This window comes from Aspergillus japonicus, assembly GCF_003184785.1.
Source record: "Aspergillus japonicus CBS 114.51 unplaced genomic scaffold BO86scaffold_63, whole genome shotgun sequence".
NCBI classification, from domain to species: domain Eukaryota; kingdom Fungi; phylum Ascomycota; class Eurotiomycetes; order Eurotiales; family Aspergillaceae; genus Aspergillus; species Aspergillus japonicus.
The window spans coordinates 182299-198459 of NW_020291700.1; the positions used below are offsets into that span (position 1 = coordinate 182299).

At 52.3% G+C, this 16161-nt stretch overlaps 6 protein-coding genes across 6 annotated transcripts; 4 read left to right on the forward strand and 2 right to left on the reverse strand.

Annotated features, from left to right (window-relative positions):
* Nucleotides 1-2612: 2612 nt before the first annotated feature.
* BO86DRAFT_403166 (WD domain protein) lies at nucleotides 2613-4738 on the forward strand (the record flags this gene model as incomplete). The annotated part of the gene is made up of 6 exons (XM_025673919.1): nucleotides 2613-3217; nucleotides 3279-3373; nucleotides 3425-3828; nucleotides 3887-4367; nucleotides 4421-4568; nucleotides 4627-4738. The coding sequence occupies 6 exons, from the start codon at nucleotides 2613-2615 to the stop codon at nucleotides 4736-4738; spliced, it is 1845 nt and encodes a 614-aa protein (XP_025523967.1).
* BO86DRAFT_199750 (uncharacterized protein) lies at nucleotides 4619-5489 on the forward strand. Its single transcript, XM_025666741.1, has one exon. It carries the CDS (start codon nucleotides 4799-4801, stop codon nucleotides 5243-5245), a length of 447 nt encoding a protein of 148 aa, XP_025523968.1. The 5' UTR covers nucleotides 4619-4798; the 3' UTR covers nucleotides 5246-5489.
* A 669-nt stretch (nucleotides 5490-6158) lies between these two features.
* Nucleotides 6159-7546, reverse strand: BO86DRAFT_421927 (ATP-dependent RNA helicase eIF4A; the record flags this gene model as incomplete). The annotated part of the gene is made up of 4 exons (XM_025675305.1): nucleotides 6159-6178; nucleotides 6240-7133; nucleotides 7202-7456; nucleotides 7516-7546. 4 exons carry the CDS (start codon nucleotides 7544-7546, stop codon nucleotides 6159-6161), a joined length of 1200 nt encoding a protein of 399 aa, XP_025523969.1.
* A 211-nt stretch (nucleotides 7547-7757) lies between these two features.
* BO86DRAFT_458781 (SF3a splicing factor complex subunit PRP9) lies at nucleotides 7758-9622 on the forward strand. Its single transcript, XM_025677316.1, has 2 exons — nucleotides 7758-7898; nucleotides 7959-9622. The coding sequence occupies exons 1-2, from the start codon at nucleotides 7809-7811 to the stop codon at nucleotides 9381-9383; spliced, it is 1515 nt and encodes a 504-aa protein (XP_025523970.1). The 5' UTR covers nucleotides 7758-7808; the 3' UTR covers nucleotides 9384-9622.
* A 146-nt stretch (nucleotides 9623-9768) lies between these two features.
* On the forward strand, nucleotides 9769-13130 carry BO86DRAFT_412681 (ATP dependent DNA ligase domain protein; the record flags this gene model as incomplete). The annotated part of the gene is made up of 2 exons (XM_025674672.1): nucleotides 9769-11061; nucleotides 11114-13130. The coding sequence occupies exons 1-2, from the start codon at nucleotides 9911-9913 to the stop codon at nucleotides 13128-13130; spliced, it is 3168 nt and encodes a 1055-aa protein (XP_025523971.1). The 5' UTR covers nucleotides 9769-9910.
* Nucleotides 13131-13452: 322 nt separating this feature from the next.
* BO86DRAFT_346140 (anaphase promoting complex subunit CDC23) lies at nucleotides 13453-15954 on the reverse strand (the record flags this gene model as incomplete). Its single annotated transcript, XM_025669236.1, has 4 exons — nucleotides 15534-15954; nucleotides 14763-15480; nucleotides 14521-14704; nucleotides 13453-14468 (listed from the first exon to the last, which is right to left on the reverse strand). Coding segments are annotated over exons 1-4 (2022 nt in total), but the record flags the coding sequence as incomplete, so codon positions are not given.
* Between the last annotated feature and the right edge of the window lie 207 nt (nucleotides 15955-16161).

Genomic DNA, 16161 nt, shown 5'->3' on the forward strand with positions numbered 1-16161 from the left:
ATAAGCCAGGAGAGCATAGTGACGACGGCTTAATGCTGTGCATTGTAGACTCAACCTGCGACTCTAATGATGGGTAGAAGCACCAATAAGTATGTATGGGAGATGCCAGAGATAGCTGCTGTTCACATCTGGCTGGGGGCAAACATTGTCTTTTAACAAACCGACTTACCATGGCTATCTGCGGAGCATTATGGACACCAGGGACTTCCGACGGGATCATGCATCAAAAACAGCGGTGAGAGATGCCGGGCGTTTGACCAGACAATGACAAACATTTCGTTTCTGACCTCGGAAGAGTCTCTTGTGCCGTTTAGTTTGTAAAAGAAATTCATTCCAATCGAAGTACGGAGAGATAGTACTTTACCGCCGTGATGTCGTGTACCTACGTTGAAGTATAGACACGAGTCTCAATCTAACTATGCAGCGTAGTTGAGGTGCTTGTTAAATCTTTTGTTCTGCAAGGAGGTATGCAAAGCCATTCAACCTCAGCAGTGACGACATTGCCTGTAAACTATAATTTTCAAGTACCTCCCTCGAGCAATGACACTTGAAAGAAGAGGCTTGTGGCTCGGGATTGACCAGTATAACCCCGTCCACCTGGGCTGTAACCAGCTTGCAGTACCTTACAGCCCGTTTGAGTCTCTCTTCACATTTACTTGCTTGCCATAACGGGCGGTTGGGTACATCTACGGCATGAAACTATGCCAAATGAAACGTAGTGGCGGACTCGGGCTCCTGCATGGCACGCCTACTTTTCTACGAGTACATAGTAGTATTCTCGGGGGTTGTGATATCTAACCGTCAGAGAAGCAGATAAGGCATCCGATCAGCAATTACTCATGAGAGCACCGTGCCCCTGAGACAAGAGGCATGAGAACAACTCATTCCATGTGGCCGGACAGGTGTGCAGGTGATGTGTCTGGCTGCGGATGATCTGTGGCCAATATCGGTTGCGGATCTGTGGTCGTGCCCCTCCAATTTGTGTTTCCTCAGAATCGATAAGTATCAGATGGTGTCATTTGCGAGTATGTTGAGACCGAGTTAGCTGCGTGTCAGCTGCTTGCTTGATCGAAGAGCTGTTGAGGGTCCAGGTGATGCAAGCATCTCTGCCCCAAATCCAGCTTGGGAAGGGCTTTCGGACATCGCTGGTTCTGAAACCCATACTGTACAGGACTTACATACAATTTCAGAAGATAAGGAAAACACAAAGGCAGCGTGTAAGATATAGTAGGAAGCTTAAGGTAGTAGGAGGCATACATACTGAACTAGTGTTGAATGCTGATAACATATGAATCATGTTTGAGTTATACTACGGGAATGAGTGCCTTTTCCCATGTATCGTCATACTCCAGTATGTATCATGGACATCGTCATTCATAGTAGCTAGTACCGTAGGTTACCTCGATTCGGTAGCAAACGGCTTCCACAAAACTCTTTGATTCGAGTCTCTCGGCTACTCAGATGATTGACACTCTGTATATGCATGTTTAACCTCGAGACCAGGTACGAAACTGGAATGGGCAAAACGAAATGATGGGTTATGGGTCTGATGAATTGGGCAGGTGTGGGTAATCGAAAGAAGGAGCACGGGGGCGGAGGGAGGGAGGGAGGGGGTGGGATTGACAGGCAAGCAGGCATTCAATAAGCATTGATTGTCGGGGGCTGCTTAGCCCCACGGAAAGAAGACAGTTCAGTCCGTCAGTCAGTGAGATCCAGCAGCCGCCGTTGTGCTCGACCTCAACCTCCGCTCCAATCCTCCAATTGTTCCTCAATCAACCCACCTAAACTTTTCTCTTCCCCTCGTCCATAATATACCTTCCCACTTACTAGGCTCTTACATATCTCCGGCTTGGTCATTCCGGCCATTTTTAAACCTGTTTTTGGTGCCCCTTTCACACCTTTCTAGCTCTTCCATTCCCCATTATCCGGTGACCTCTCGTGGGAGGAGTCAGTTAACCCCATCCAAGCCCGATAAGACCTCTCCGCTTGTCTACTGTAAGAAGCACTTTGCTCTCGACCAGCACGCATGGCAGAGCTCATCTGAACGCCATGTGATACAGATTATACTAACATATGTTCCTCAACAAGTAGATTGGCAGACTGCTGAGGCTCGTGACAAGGTTGCAGGACGTACCGTACATACAGTACACTGACCATCGGCGAACATCAGTGAACCGCCACTGATAGAGGTCTGCTCCCCTGGTTCTCCAACAGAGCCAGGTGAAAGGGCAGATCCGAAAACATTCGAACTGGCAGACAATCCTCCTCCATATATACCCTCCTCCGCCGCTCCCGACCACCCCGATCCCCCTCCACCCCTCGCATCCCCGCCGCCACTTCGCACCACTTCCGCCACGAGCGGCCTATCCGCAGCGTCCCTCCGTAACTCGGTCGTCGGTGATCAGATTGGCACAAGAAGTCCTAGTGGCACCTCATCCAGATCATCTCGACGACGTCGCCGAAGTATAACACCTACCTCTCGAGGTCCGATAACAGAGGGTACGGGAGGTCTTGCGGGAGGCACGGCAAGCGAGGCCGGCCATCAAGCAATCCAACCACACGACTCATCGGCGGGCTACACACCATCTCCCAAGCGCAGGCGCCTGGCAAATATGCGTCCCGATGGGATATCTAGTACAAATGGCTCTTCCCATACGCTGAATGGTTCGCCTGCATCTCCATCGCAAAAGGCAGCATTTCCGTTGTCGATGAATGGCCAAGCCTTGCATACAACCTCCAATGGAGACTTGCATACAAATGGATCGCAAAAGTCTAGGCTCAATTCCTCTACCTACTTCGGTCACGATCGGGAAGAGGTCACAAGGATCTTGATACAGAGTCTCTACGAGCTTGGGTATGACGGAGCGGCATCATTGTTGAGTAAGGAGAGCGGTTATCAACTGGAAAGCCCGGCGGTTGCTACGTTTAGGAACGCGGTTCTTGAGGGACGATGGGCTGAAGCGGAACAAATTCTGGTCCACTCATTTCACCATGAACGGGATAATGGCAGGGGAGGACGTCGCACTGAGCAGCATCCCACCAAGGAGAGATTAGTCTTAGTGGAGCATGCCGAAAAGAACGAGATGCTTTTCCATCTCCGACAACAAAAGTTTCTGGAGCTGTTGGAGGCTCGGGATCTGGGTGCGGCTTTAATAGTTCTCCGGCATGAGCTAACACCCCTCAATTATGACATTGGTCGTTTGCATGCTCTTTCAAGGTGGGACCTACCTAGCATCCCCGTTGATCAGAAAATGTGCCACTAACTCACAATCAAATAGCCTCCTCATGTGCCCTCCTGAGCATCTTCACGATCAAGCTGGTTGGGACAGCCCAATAAGCTCGTCTCGGGAACGTTTGCTATCGGAATTATCAAGTATGTCACAACACAAATCTCTTTTATCATTCTGAACTTACAATCTTGCAGAGTCCATTTCGCCTTCTGTTATGATCCCGGATAATCGTCTTGCCATTCTTCTAGATCATGTCAAGCAGAATCAAATCAACCAATGTTTGTATCACAATACAGCAAATCCTCCCTCGCTATACTCAGACCATATGTGCGACCGAAAAGATTTCCCTCTCCGGACAGAGATTCAATTGACCGAGCAACGGGATGAGGTCTGGTGGTGCTCCTTTTCGCATGATGGGACCAGGCTGGTCACAGCCTGCAAGGATTCCACAGTGATTCTCTACGACACGGATACTTTCACTGTACTCCACACACTCAAGGAGCACACAGATGGTGTTGTGCATTGCGAATTCAGCCCGGACGACTCGAAACTCATTACTTGCTCCCAAGATAAGACAGCTCGCGTCTGGAGCGTCGAGGTAAATACTCCACTTTGTAATGCTCTAACTCCTTCCGCAATGCTAACACGGAACACAGACCGGTCGTTGTCTGTTAACCATAAATCATCATCGGCAACCAGTAACGTCTGCAGCATGGGCTCCAGACGGGGAGACGTTTGTCACGGCTTCTCTTGATCTTAGCACGCAGCTTTGTTATTGGAGCATGCGCGGGCATAACCTGCACTCTTGGGATGGTGGTTTCAGGGTACAAGACTGTACTATGACTCCTGACGGTCGGAGACTAGTCGCGGCAGATCTGGAGGGAAAATTGCATGTTTACAACTTTGCCACGCGTGATGAAGAATACTGCCTTACAACGAAAAGCAGGCCGACGTCTGTGGCTGTCAGCAAGGATTCGCGGTATCTGCTTGTTAATCTCGCCGACAATCAACTGCAGCTTATTGACCTCAACACAACGGAAGTTGTGCGGCGCTTCCAAGGGCAAAAGCAGGGCAATTTCGTCATCCGCAGCGTCTTTGGCGGCGCTGCTGACAACTTTATTGTGAGCGGGAGCGAAGGTAAATCTTGGACTTTTCTCCCTTGTTTCATGTTTGGGCTAATCCCGTGACAGATTCTCGTATTTATATCTGGCACAAAGAGAATGGAACTCTCGTCGAAGTGCTGGAAGCACACACCCGGGGCTGTGTGAATTCATTATCGTGGAATCCAGCTAATTCGGGGATGTTCGCCTCAGCAGGCGATGACTACATGGTCAGAATGTAAGATTTTGCCTTATTTACCCCACACCTGATAGTGTCTAGGCTGATTATCCTCAAGATGGACCAAAGAACGCGATACACGACCGGGTGCTGCAGCAGTTAAGCATAGGGCTGTGTCGGGAAATGGGTTTACCCGCACTAGTGCTCTGCGTTCGACATCACGGTTCTAAAAGAGCCTCTCCTGGAGAAGCTCCTATTGTTGCCTTTCCGAATGTTGTTATCGTACCTTAATGAAGGGATACACACTGACCTTCTTCAAGCGGCCGATGAAATTACTCTTTGGATCGAACCTCCCTGCCGAATTCCACGGCTATCTCCACGCGATCTTCCCCAAATCCCCCACCACTAATTCACTTTTGATCCCTGCATATAAGCATTTTCTGGTCTTGCCAGTGATTCTACATAATAAACGTGTGCAGGCGCCACTGTTTTTGGTACACATTCGTATATGTTGTGCATTGGTTTCTTCAGACCAACCGCCCCGCCCCCTCAAACCTCCAACCCAATATCTCCGGCATTGCCCTGTCATACCTCGACAGGCATGCCAACCGCATTCACACCTCGTGCCTACTACACATAACGACTTTACATACTGGTTTCTCGTCCGAATTTTCATTCCCTCGACTTCGTTCTTTTTTTTTTCTTTTTCTTTTTTAATCGTTTCGCAGTTTGGGTGATCATGAAGGTTTGGGACAAATCGAGGAACTGGTTCCTGGGCGGCGAAGTGAAAACTTGGGTCTGGCTTATCCCTTCCTATTTTCCTTTCATCTCGCTATGAGTTACTCTACTATAGGTATCAGGTATCATTATTTTTATTCGTCTCGATATGTCACATTTTCCCCCGTCCGGTGCAGCCTTGATTTGACTATTCATGCCGTGAGTATGCGTGGACTATTGTGTCTAGCTTGGAAAGGTTGTTATAAGATGAATCCGATTCTTTGAGCGTTGGTGGATGCTGGCGCAGTGGGTGTAGTGTGCTCGAGTGGGAGCTGAGGCTGAGGTCCTTCTAGGTCTAGAGGCGAGGCTTTTGCAGACTGAAACAATGCACGAATGGATCCACTATCATATACCGAGAAGACACGAAAGGAAATGAAGAAGGCTTAACCAAATAGCGGAACGCTTTTATATTGTTTTGGATATGAAAAAAGGAACAGTGTATCTCCTGACTATGAAAAAGAACCCCAGAAAAAGCTAGAATTACCCCAGAAATGAAGATCAGAGATCGAACGCCGCAGAAAGTAGACAGAGAGATACGACAGAACGCTGGTCGGGCGTCGAATAGACCTTAAAATGAAGAAGACCCTTGCATAAGCGTCATTTGATGGTGACATAACTGGAGCCTTGGTTAGCACTGCGCTGACGATTGGATGAGACTGTCAACAAGACTTACCAGACTAGTAAATTTCCCATTTCCTCCACACTAGTGTTGACTTTCCGTCGCGCCCAGAGCCTAGATGCTCTCTTTCGATCATGATGGCAAGTGATAACGAAGGGTGCCAGCTAGTGAGCAACTGATTTGCGGGACATCCCATAGCTCGAGCGCAACTTGAACTTTTGGAAAAGCAATTGCAGATAGATGACTCGTAGAAATTAGGATAGGAGATCGGCAACTGTGGGGGAGGTGATTAGCATATGACATGTCGGCTTCATTGACGGGGCGGAAGCGCTTACCGTTCATAGGCATCTCATCGATTTGAGTGGAATAATACAATTCAATGTCGCGGAGGATGCGCACATCGTCGCTGGTGACGAAGTTGATGGCGACACCCTTGCGGCCGAAACGACCGCTACGACCGATACGGTGGATGTAGTTCTCACGGTTGGTGGGGAGGTCGTAGTTGATGACCAGGGAGACCTGCTGGACGTCGATACCACGCGCCCAGACGTCGGTGGAGATCAGCACCCGCGAGTTACCCTGGCGGAAGTCCTGCATGATGCTGTCACGCTCCTTCTGGGGCATCTCTCCGTGCATGCTGGAGACGGTGAAGTTGGCCTCGCGCATCTTGTCAGTGAGCCAGTCGACCTTGCGGCGCGTGTTGCAGAAGATGACGGCTTGCGTGATCGTCAGGGTGTCGTACAAATCGCACAGGGTATCGAACTTCCACTCCTCCTTCTCGACGGCGATGAAGTACTGCTTGATGCCTTCGAGCGTCAACTCGTCACGCTTGACCAGCACGCGCACGGGGTCGGTCATGAACTTGGTCGTCATGTCGAGCACATCGTAGGGGAGCGTGGCGGAGACGACCACGACCTGCGTGGCCGGGGGCAGGTAGCGGTAGACATCGTAGATCTGCTCGCGGAATCCGCGGTTCAGGAGCTCGTCGGCTTCATCGAGAACCAGCATCTTGATGTGCCGGGTGCGCAGGTGGCGGCGGCGGATCATGTCGGCAACGCGACCGGGCGTTCCCGAGACAACATGCTGACCGTAGTCGAGCTTCCTAATATCCTCTCCGATGTTGGTACCTCCGATGCAGGCGTGGCATTGGACGTTCATGTAGTCTCCGAGGGCCATGATGACGGACTGGATCTGGGTGGCAAGTTCGCGGGTAGGGGAAAGAACGAGCGCTACCGGTCATGTGAGCTTTCGATTTCGCATGCAGAATCGTGGTGTGGAGATGGTGTGAGCCACATACCCTGGGTTTCGCGAACAACGGTATCGATAACCTGGAGGATACTGATCGAGAACGTAGCTGTCTTACCGGTACCGGATTGCGCCTGGGCAATGGTATCGCGACCCTTGCAGATCTGAACGATCGCACGGGACTGGACAGCGGAGGGTGATTCGTAGCCATAAGCGTAAATACCACGAAGAAGGCTTTCCTTCAGGTGCATGTCCTCGAAGGTAGGAGCCACAGTGACCTCCTTCGAGGTGTTGAACTCCATCCGGTCTGAATTTGCGCGGTCAGTCAATGAATCCTCGATCCCAAAGGCGATTTGAAAATCATACCATCAGCGCGTCTGTCAATACCTTCCGCCATTTTGAATCCACTGAAGTATCTGATAATATAGATTAATTCAAACGATAAAGGACCGAGGTCTGGAATCAGAGGTACTGGTCTGGTGGAGTGGCCGGAGCTCGCGACTTTTCGCGGCGATCGAAGACTCACCGCCCGCGCCACGTGATTGCAATTCGCCCGCAAAGCTCTCATGGGTGGCGCCGATAGAGCGGCGTAACATCCTCCAATCTGGGGTGATTCTTACATCGCATAGACGAACGGACACTTCCCACACGCTTTCAACATGATTCTTGAAGAACAGAGATTTATCCATGAGGACCTGGAGCGGTTGGAGCAGGCCATTGCCGACCGCGTGGCTGAAGAGCCCCGTAATGTACGTGAGCGCTCCGTCGTTACAGTCACCGCAGATGCTAATAATCGCTCGCCTATATAGCTACGCGACCGCCTGAACCGTGACCACGAGGTCTCGCACTTTCTCAACCGCATAGAGGAACAGTCCAAGAGACTGCTGGACATTTACAAGGACACCGATGGCGCGCGCAACAAGGAGATCCAATCTATCTCGACCGGCGATCAGTTCGAGGAGTTTTACCGACAGCTGGACGAAATCAAGGACTTTCACAAGCGCTACCCCAATGAACCGGTCGAGAACCTTGAGCGGGCCTACAAGCGCCGTCAGCTTGGCGAGGGCGAGACGACCGGAATGGAAGTTGACAATCTGTTCACCGGCGAGGAAAGCTACGGGCAGTTCTTGGACCTGACGACCTTGCACGAGGACTACCTGAACCTCCCCGGTGTGAAGAGACTTTCGTACGTCCAGTATCTCGACATCTTCGATGCGTTTACGCCCCCGCAATTGCCGATCAAGCGCAGCAACAAGATCTCAGATAGATACTTCAAATACGTCGGCGAGCTCGCGAGTTACCTGGAAAGCTTCATCAAGAAGGTCAGACCGCTACAAGATCTCAGCAAGCTCTTTGCTAGCTTCGACGACGAGTTCGAGAAACAATGGTCGGCGAATGAGGTTCCTGGCTGGACGGAGGAGAAGGCAGAGAATGGCACTCAGGGCCCGAAGACTGAAGGGTCCGGGGAAGGCATCTGGTGTGCTGATTGCGAGAGAGAGTTTAAGAACGAGAACGTCTACAAGAACCATTTGACGGGCAAGAAGCATATCCGTGCTGCGGAGGCTCGTAAGGCCGCTGGTGACTCCGACGACAGACCCGCGCCAGCTGCTGGCAGCGGGATCCCAGGTGCCCACAGATTGAAGGAACGCGCGGTGGCAGAGAGGGAACATCGCGTCAGGTCCCTTACACAGGTCCTTAGCGCAGAGCGTGAGGCGACCAAGATTAACGTTGAGCGCAAGCAGGGCATGACTGAAAGGGAACGTCAAATGGAGCTTGAAGCGCTACTGAACGAATCCGAATACACCAGTGGAGATCGTGGAAACGACCAATCTGACGATGAAGGCGACGATCGAATCTACAACCCTCTTAAACTGCCACTTGCCTGGGATGGAAAACCGATCCCTTACTGGCTTTACAAGTTGCACGGTCTTGGTGTGGAATACCCATGCGAAATCTGCGGAAATTTCGTATACATGGGCCGTCGCGCCTTCGACAAGCACTTTTCCGAGGCCTTGCATATCTTCGGCCTGAAGTGTTTGGGCATCACTTCGAACACCAATCTCTTCCGTGAGATTACTCGGATTGATGAGGCATTGCGACTATGGGAGAAGCTTGAGAAAGACCGTAAGAAGGACAGAGACAACCGTGACAACGTGGTGCAGATGGAGGATGCGGAAGGAAACGTGATGCCGGAGAGAATCTACCTTGATCTCCAGAAACAAGGTATTTTGTAATCGGCATTTCTCAGTTCTTGCCTTCCAATACATGGTCTCGTCTAATTGTCTTGTTGCTTTACTTTGAAAAGCCTGGAGTTCGGCGGTGTTTGCTTTTTCCTGTTGTTTATGGTTGTCACCTGGACCACTGGGATCATTGTTGGTTAGAGTTGAGCAGTCAATCGCAGGAGCTTCCACGGCTCTGCACTTTATGTATTCTATGCGAAGGATTCATGAGCATAATCCGAGTTTCTCTGCTGTCCAATTTGATGTTCGGTTCATGAGTAGATGAGATACATGTCCATTAATCAAGTCCAAATCTGGTTCGGATCACGTGCCTTCGCGATCCATGGACGCGTCTCCCTGGCTCTTTCCTGACCTTTCTCGCACCCTTGCTTTGCAGATAGATTCATTGTCCCTGCCATGATCCTTTGACCCTTCAGACTTCTACCGTGTCAATGCGGTTCCGTGTATTTGAAGCTTTGGGCACCTCTAGGAAGCGGTTGTCTCAATGATTACAGCAGCAGACGCGTCTATCGGTCTGATTGATGGGGTTCAAATTCACTCATTTGTGCGATCTACTCTCCACTCTCGAGGACAACAGGATCTTGAAGGCGACAAATGAGGCGCGGGCTTTCAATCCTGATGTGCGGGCCGTGTCCCGGTGGTTTTCCCAGCATGGGAAACAGATACGTGGCCCCGGCACTGATCTCCTGTCCCTGTTGTCCTGCATGTTTCCCGAGAAAAGGCCAGACAGAGTCTACTGGCTGCAAGAAACCTCGCTGGCGAGGATCATAGCGCGATGCTTACTTCTCGGGTCCTCCAGACGGGCAGAGCTCGAGCGTTGGCGTGTGTCCAGCGGACTCGACCTCGGCCAATGTGTCGAGAATGTAATGCGGCAAGCGGAGAACGATCTTGACCCCGGTCGAGAGGTAACGGTAGAGGAGATTGACTCTGCATTGAACAGTATCGCTGCCTGTTGCCGATTCTCCGGTCCTCGAGTGCGGAAGCAGCACACCGCGGTTGACGTCGAGCAGGCTCTGGGCTCTCTCTTCAAGCGACTAAGAAGCAGGGATGCAAAATGGTTAACGCGGATGATCCTCAAGGGCTATTATCCTGTCGTATTCCCTCTACCTTTGACGTTGCGGAGCTTCCACTTCCTCCTTCCGCCTCTCCTTCTCTTCCAAGACACATTCGAAGGTGCGCTCAGTATGCTCCGCTCCGACCCCATAAGCCATTTTCCGCCGCATCCGGACCCTGGTTTGGCCAAGGACCTGGCTTATTTGGCCTTGCAACATCTCAATCCCAGAGTAGGGGTCAAGATTGGTCGGCCGGAATACCACAAGGCTCGCAGCATCAAGCACTGCTGTCACATGGTCAATCGTCGTCGGATGAGTATTGAAAGGAAGTACGATGGTGAATACTGTCAAGTACATATCGACCTCACATTGGGCCATAATTCCATACAAATATTCTCCAAAAGCGGTAAAGATTCTACTGTGGATAGGGTAGGTATCCACCAGGTCATCAAAGACTCCTTGAAATTAGGAGCGCCTGGGAGCAAGGTCTCCCAAAGGTGCATTCTTGAAGGCGAACTACTCGTCTGGAGTGATAAACACAGCAAGATCATGGATTTCCATAAGCTGCGTAAGTTAATATCTCGTTCCGGTACCTTTATCGGTACTGAAAGCGATTCCCCGTGAGTTTGGCAATAGGATAAGACCCTCAAGTATGTTGCTAACCGCAGCCAGACCGCAACCCCATGAGCATCTGATGATGGTCTTCTTCGACGTTCTGCTTCTCGATGATAATATATGTTTAAGGCAGCCGCATCGGGAACGACGCCTACTACTCAAGGATATTATACAGATTATCCCCGGGCGTGCAGATATTGCTGAACAACACGTAGTGGATTTCTCGCGACATGACGGCCAGGCACGACTGGAGAGCATCTTTTCTAAGGGAATTGCACAGCGGTGGGAGGGTTTTGTACTCAAGGGATGCGAGGACCCCTACTTTACCATTTTCTCAAACCATGAGAACAACACGTTCGGCCGCTGGATCAAGCTCAAGAAGGATTATATACCGGGGTTGGGTGATACGGTTGACCTTGCAATCATTGGCGCGAGATACAATCCGCGAGATGCGACAGCCCTACATCAAGTTAGGAAACTGTTATGGACGGAGTTCTACATCGGCTGTCTTACCAACAAAGATGCAGTTGCGCATTCCAACATTCCTCCAAGATTTAAGGTTGTAGATGTGCTTGACCGCAATGGCATGAGTTTGAAGAACATGCAGATCCTCAACCAGTTCGGCGAGTTCCATGCCTGCAACGCCGAGTCTGACCACGGGTTATTACTTCATTATGGAACTAATGTCGCCTCCAGAATGGAAGTCGTGTTCAAGACTCCCTTCATCGTGGAGATACTGGGTAGTGGGTTTGAGAAACCATCCAATGCCGGATATTTCGCGCTTCGTTTTCCAAGGATCACCAAGATTCACTGGGACAGGGCTCTTGAGGATGCGACATCATATGCTGAGCTGCAACAACTCGCCGAGGATGCCCGAGCTGTTCCCACGGATGACATGGACGAAGAGCGAAGCGAGTGGTGCAAGCGCGTGAAACTTGGAACTGGATCAGCACATCATGTCTCAAATGAACGGTCTGGAAGCATTTCTTCGAGTCAATGCTCTACATTGAGGTCGGGGACCGACACCACCGCTGCCATTCCCTCAAGCGATCCACCGAATATGCCATCATCTGCTTCCAAATCCTTAGAACGAGCAGCCACACTGATGAAGTCACCAAAATTTCCAACTGCTTCAAACAGCCGTACCATACCTATATACAGAGAAGGATCCGTGGATTCAGCTCAGCCAGCTGCAGACAATCCTGCTCGACAAAGTCCTTTGACCAATAATGACAATCTGTCGGCTCATACCTGCCGCCAGCGACGATATGCAAATCGCAATCCGGATTATGGCCACGGAGACAAGCCAAATCCTCAGTCTCGACAGCCTGGCCTAGTTACAAGCCAGGCCGATACTGATTCCCTTAGCACTGGACAATGCAGCAGCTCCGCTACACCACCGCAGATATCTAGCTACCCCAAAACAGATGATAACCGTCCTCCCAAACCAAGTCAACCTCTCGCATCTCTACTCCTGAACATCCCCATATATATCACACCAACGCCAAGCAACCATACAACCCCCCAGCAACACAATCCACCTTCCAACCCAGAGCACCACACCCAACCCCTTGCCGCCTTCCTGGATATCCTATTGACAGCCACGCCAAAGACGACAACACCATCCCCACGTCTCGGGCTCGTCCTCCTGATCGGCAGCGAATCAACCCTCGGCCACCTCCTCTTCGACCTCAGCAAACGCATCACCCGCGCCCTGCAAACCAGAAGCACAACCCACCCTCCAACGGGCAAGATCTTTGTCCTCGACCAAAGCTTCCTGAACCTCGACATCAGCCCCGACGACGCCAGGCTCGGCCTCCGTCACACCTGGGAGTCGATCGGGAGACGGTACTTCTATGCGTGCGTGAAGTGGGATCTCGGCGGGACTGGGGAGCGTATCTCGCATTTCGGTCTTCATACAAGCCCTATGTACTGTCATCGAAGAGCAGCGGAAGGGCGTGGGCGAGGGATACATAGAGACGTCGATGTCAAGGCTACGATCAGTTTCAATAGACGGGAGCTGCTTCCGCTGAGCGAATTGTTCGCAGTGACCTTATCCGGTGGTGCGTATTGACGAAGGCAAACTCTGTTTTCCCTCAGCCTTCCTCCATCGCCCTTTCTTCAATCAAGGCCAGCATGTATGTTGTTGCGCTGTCTGGATGTTTCGTATAGATTGACATTGGGAAGTCAAATGAGATCGACATAAGGCACTAGACCGTTGCGTCAGATTGAGATGTCGTACAAGCTACAACAATTCATCAATCGAGTGACCAAGGTACTGGCTTGTCTAGTTCGTATACAGATATAGATAGAAATACAACATAACCTATTATTTCCACAAAAACGCCTGGCTAATTCGAAGGGGTATGAGACGGCTCATCCTGTATGCATCAACCACCCTCCCTTCTGGCGCGAACGTCTCTCATCAACGCCTTGGCCTCTTCCACCTCCACCCCATCCTGGCACAACTCCCCGGCCAGCTGGTCCGCGCGAGCCAGATCCCCGCCGCGGAGCGCCCACCGCGCGAGCCACAGCCGCGCCTTGGACGTGGTCGCGGTGACCCCCGTGCCGTGCCAGGTATCCTCCTCGTCGTCGTCCCTCGACGACTTGCGCGTGCGTCGCGAGCTGGACGGGACATCCGTGCCGGATTGGTCGTCGTCGGACGAGGCCTCCTCCTCCTCCTGGACGACCTGCCCGGACTCCTGTTGCAGGGTGAGCTCCATGTACGCGGCGGCTTCCTCCTCGTCGCCCAGACGCTCGTAGAGCGTGGCAATCTGATGCAACGTCTCCGGATCGAGGATCTTGCGGGCAGGCCCGCTGCCGACCTGGGAAGAAGAGTCCTCGGCGTAGTATGAGCCGGCCACGAGGGCGCGTTTCAGGGCCTTGATGCTCTGCTCGATGCGGCCCATCTTGGCGTAGCACGACCCCACGGCCTGCCACATCTTCGGGTCGTACGGCCGCAGGGCGGCGGCGCGTTGGTAGTAGAACAGCGCGTAGAAGGACATGTCGAGGACCTCGTAGGCCTGGCCTAACCCGTACCAGGCGCGGTAGTCCTTGCGGTTCACGTCGACGGCCCGCCGGTAGGACTCGATCGCGGCGTGCGTGTTCTTCATCTCGATGTACTCGTGGCCCATGAGGGTCCAGGCGGAGAGGAAGTTCCGGTCCAGGGTCAGCGCGCGGCGGAAGTACATGACGGCTTTTTCGTGCTCGGATTTGAGCGAGTAGTAGTTTCCGACGACGCAGCACGTCTCGGGACGGAATTTGTCGGTCGCGGTCGCGACTTGCGCGACGAAGGCGAGCTGCGGGCGCTCGCCCATGACATAGAGGATGTTGGAGTAATGGTCGAGGCTGTCGAGGCGGTGGGGCGAGGTGATAAGTATGTCGGTGAAGATGTGCGATGCTGCTTCGAAGTCTGTGGGTATCGGTTAGTTTGTAGGGAAGCCTCCCGTGCGAAGCAATCTCACCTTTCGAGTGGTAGTAGAGGAGTGCTCTTTGGGTCTTGAGGAATGCGCTCGTTGGGAAGATCGTCTCCAGCTCGGACAGAGCCTGGTACGTATCATCTGTGGCTTGGTATAGCTCTTGGCTGCAGTATACGTGGAATATGAGAGTCATGATGTTTTGCGGGAGAAGGTCGACGACTTGTTTCAACTGCACACACGGTGGTTAGCAATCAACATGTCTGATGTAGCTGGTGGGGTATGCGCACGTCTTCCGTGCTGGCCAGCAAGTCGTTCAATTCTTGCCACGAGCCCCAGTGAAAGGGGTTCAAGTGCACGCTCCGAATCAGCCACTTTTTGGCCTCATCCTCATTCCGCCCCTTGAGGAGTATGACACCGTAAAGGTATTCCAGCCAACCCTGGTTCCGACCTTCCAGCCCCTTCTCCCGTCGCTCAGTGAACCATCCTTCTAGCCCTCGAGCCAGATCTGGCAATTCGCGGTTGACTGTGGAGCCTCCATCCGCAGGACCTAGTACCATCTCCGTCTCCTCATCCTTGCGCTTCTCGCCGGCCAGGTACTTCGCATACAAGGCGAGGAACAGGGATTTCTGGCTGAGCCGAGGGTAGGGATTCCTGGTCGCACCATGGTCCTTCACCCCTGCGAACGGCGACGCCTTCGATTTGCCCTTCTGCGGAGTCAACGACTGTCTATGTTTCGGGTTGGGCGACGCAGTCGCGAGAGGGATGGGGGATATAGTCGGAGGCAAGAAGACGGCGGCACAGCGGTCGTATTCGCGGGTGTCAAAGTACGACTTCGCCAGGAGATATTTGTAAGACTCTTGCGCCTCGAGCGCCGCTTCTATGGAATCTTGGGTCCGGAGGTAGGGGTTCTGGGCGTTCGGAGGAGCATCGGGCTGGTCCATTGGTGAATCGGGATCCGTTTCATACTGGTCGATTGGGACGAGGGAATCGAGCATCTCCGCAGCCCTGACATGCCTGTTAGCTTGCCTACATCGCGCGGGTTGATGGGGAGGCGGTACCATTTTGCTGACTGGTAGAGGCATCGTTCGGAGCACTTGATCGCCGCATCCTCGAGTCGGAACTTCAGCTCCTTGATGTTCTCCTCTGTGAATTGAGCAGCCATCTGGCAGTCAGGATCCTGCGCGCGAACGCAGTTGGATTAGAAGAAGTATTGCGCGTTCCGTGGAGGAGATGTGAAAAGGTTTCTGAATCTAGTAATGCGCAAGGGCCATTGCACGAGGCTGTTTTGATTGAGCTTCGGAGAGCTTGACCAACCCGCGGTCAAGGGTACGGGAGCGATTGTCACGCGTGCAAACTGACCGGCGACAGTGGGAGTTTCGTGAGGACTGAGGCCAGGAGTCAATAATAATGCGACGAAGAGCAACCACGAACACCTCGCAATGCTTTCGCACAGCACAAATGTATGCAGCAGGAGCTGGACTGTGCCGTGGGAACTGGACTCGGGACTGGAATGGAGCCCGGCAGTAACTGGATTTCCCGTTTGGGCAAACAGTAACAAACACGGCAAACAGCGGGGCGTCGAAAACAATAATTTATCCATAATTGTATGGGGCATTGATCTTGGCTGGCTGGCTGGCTGGCTGGCTGGCTGGCTACCGCTTTGTCTATTTCCCCCTCCACCCCCCC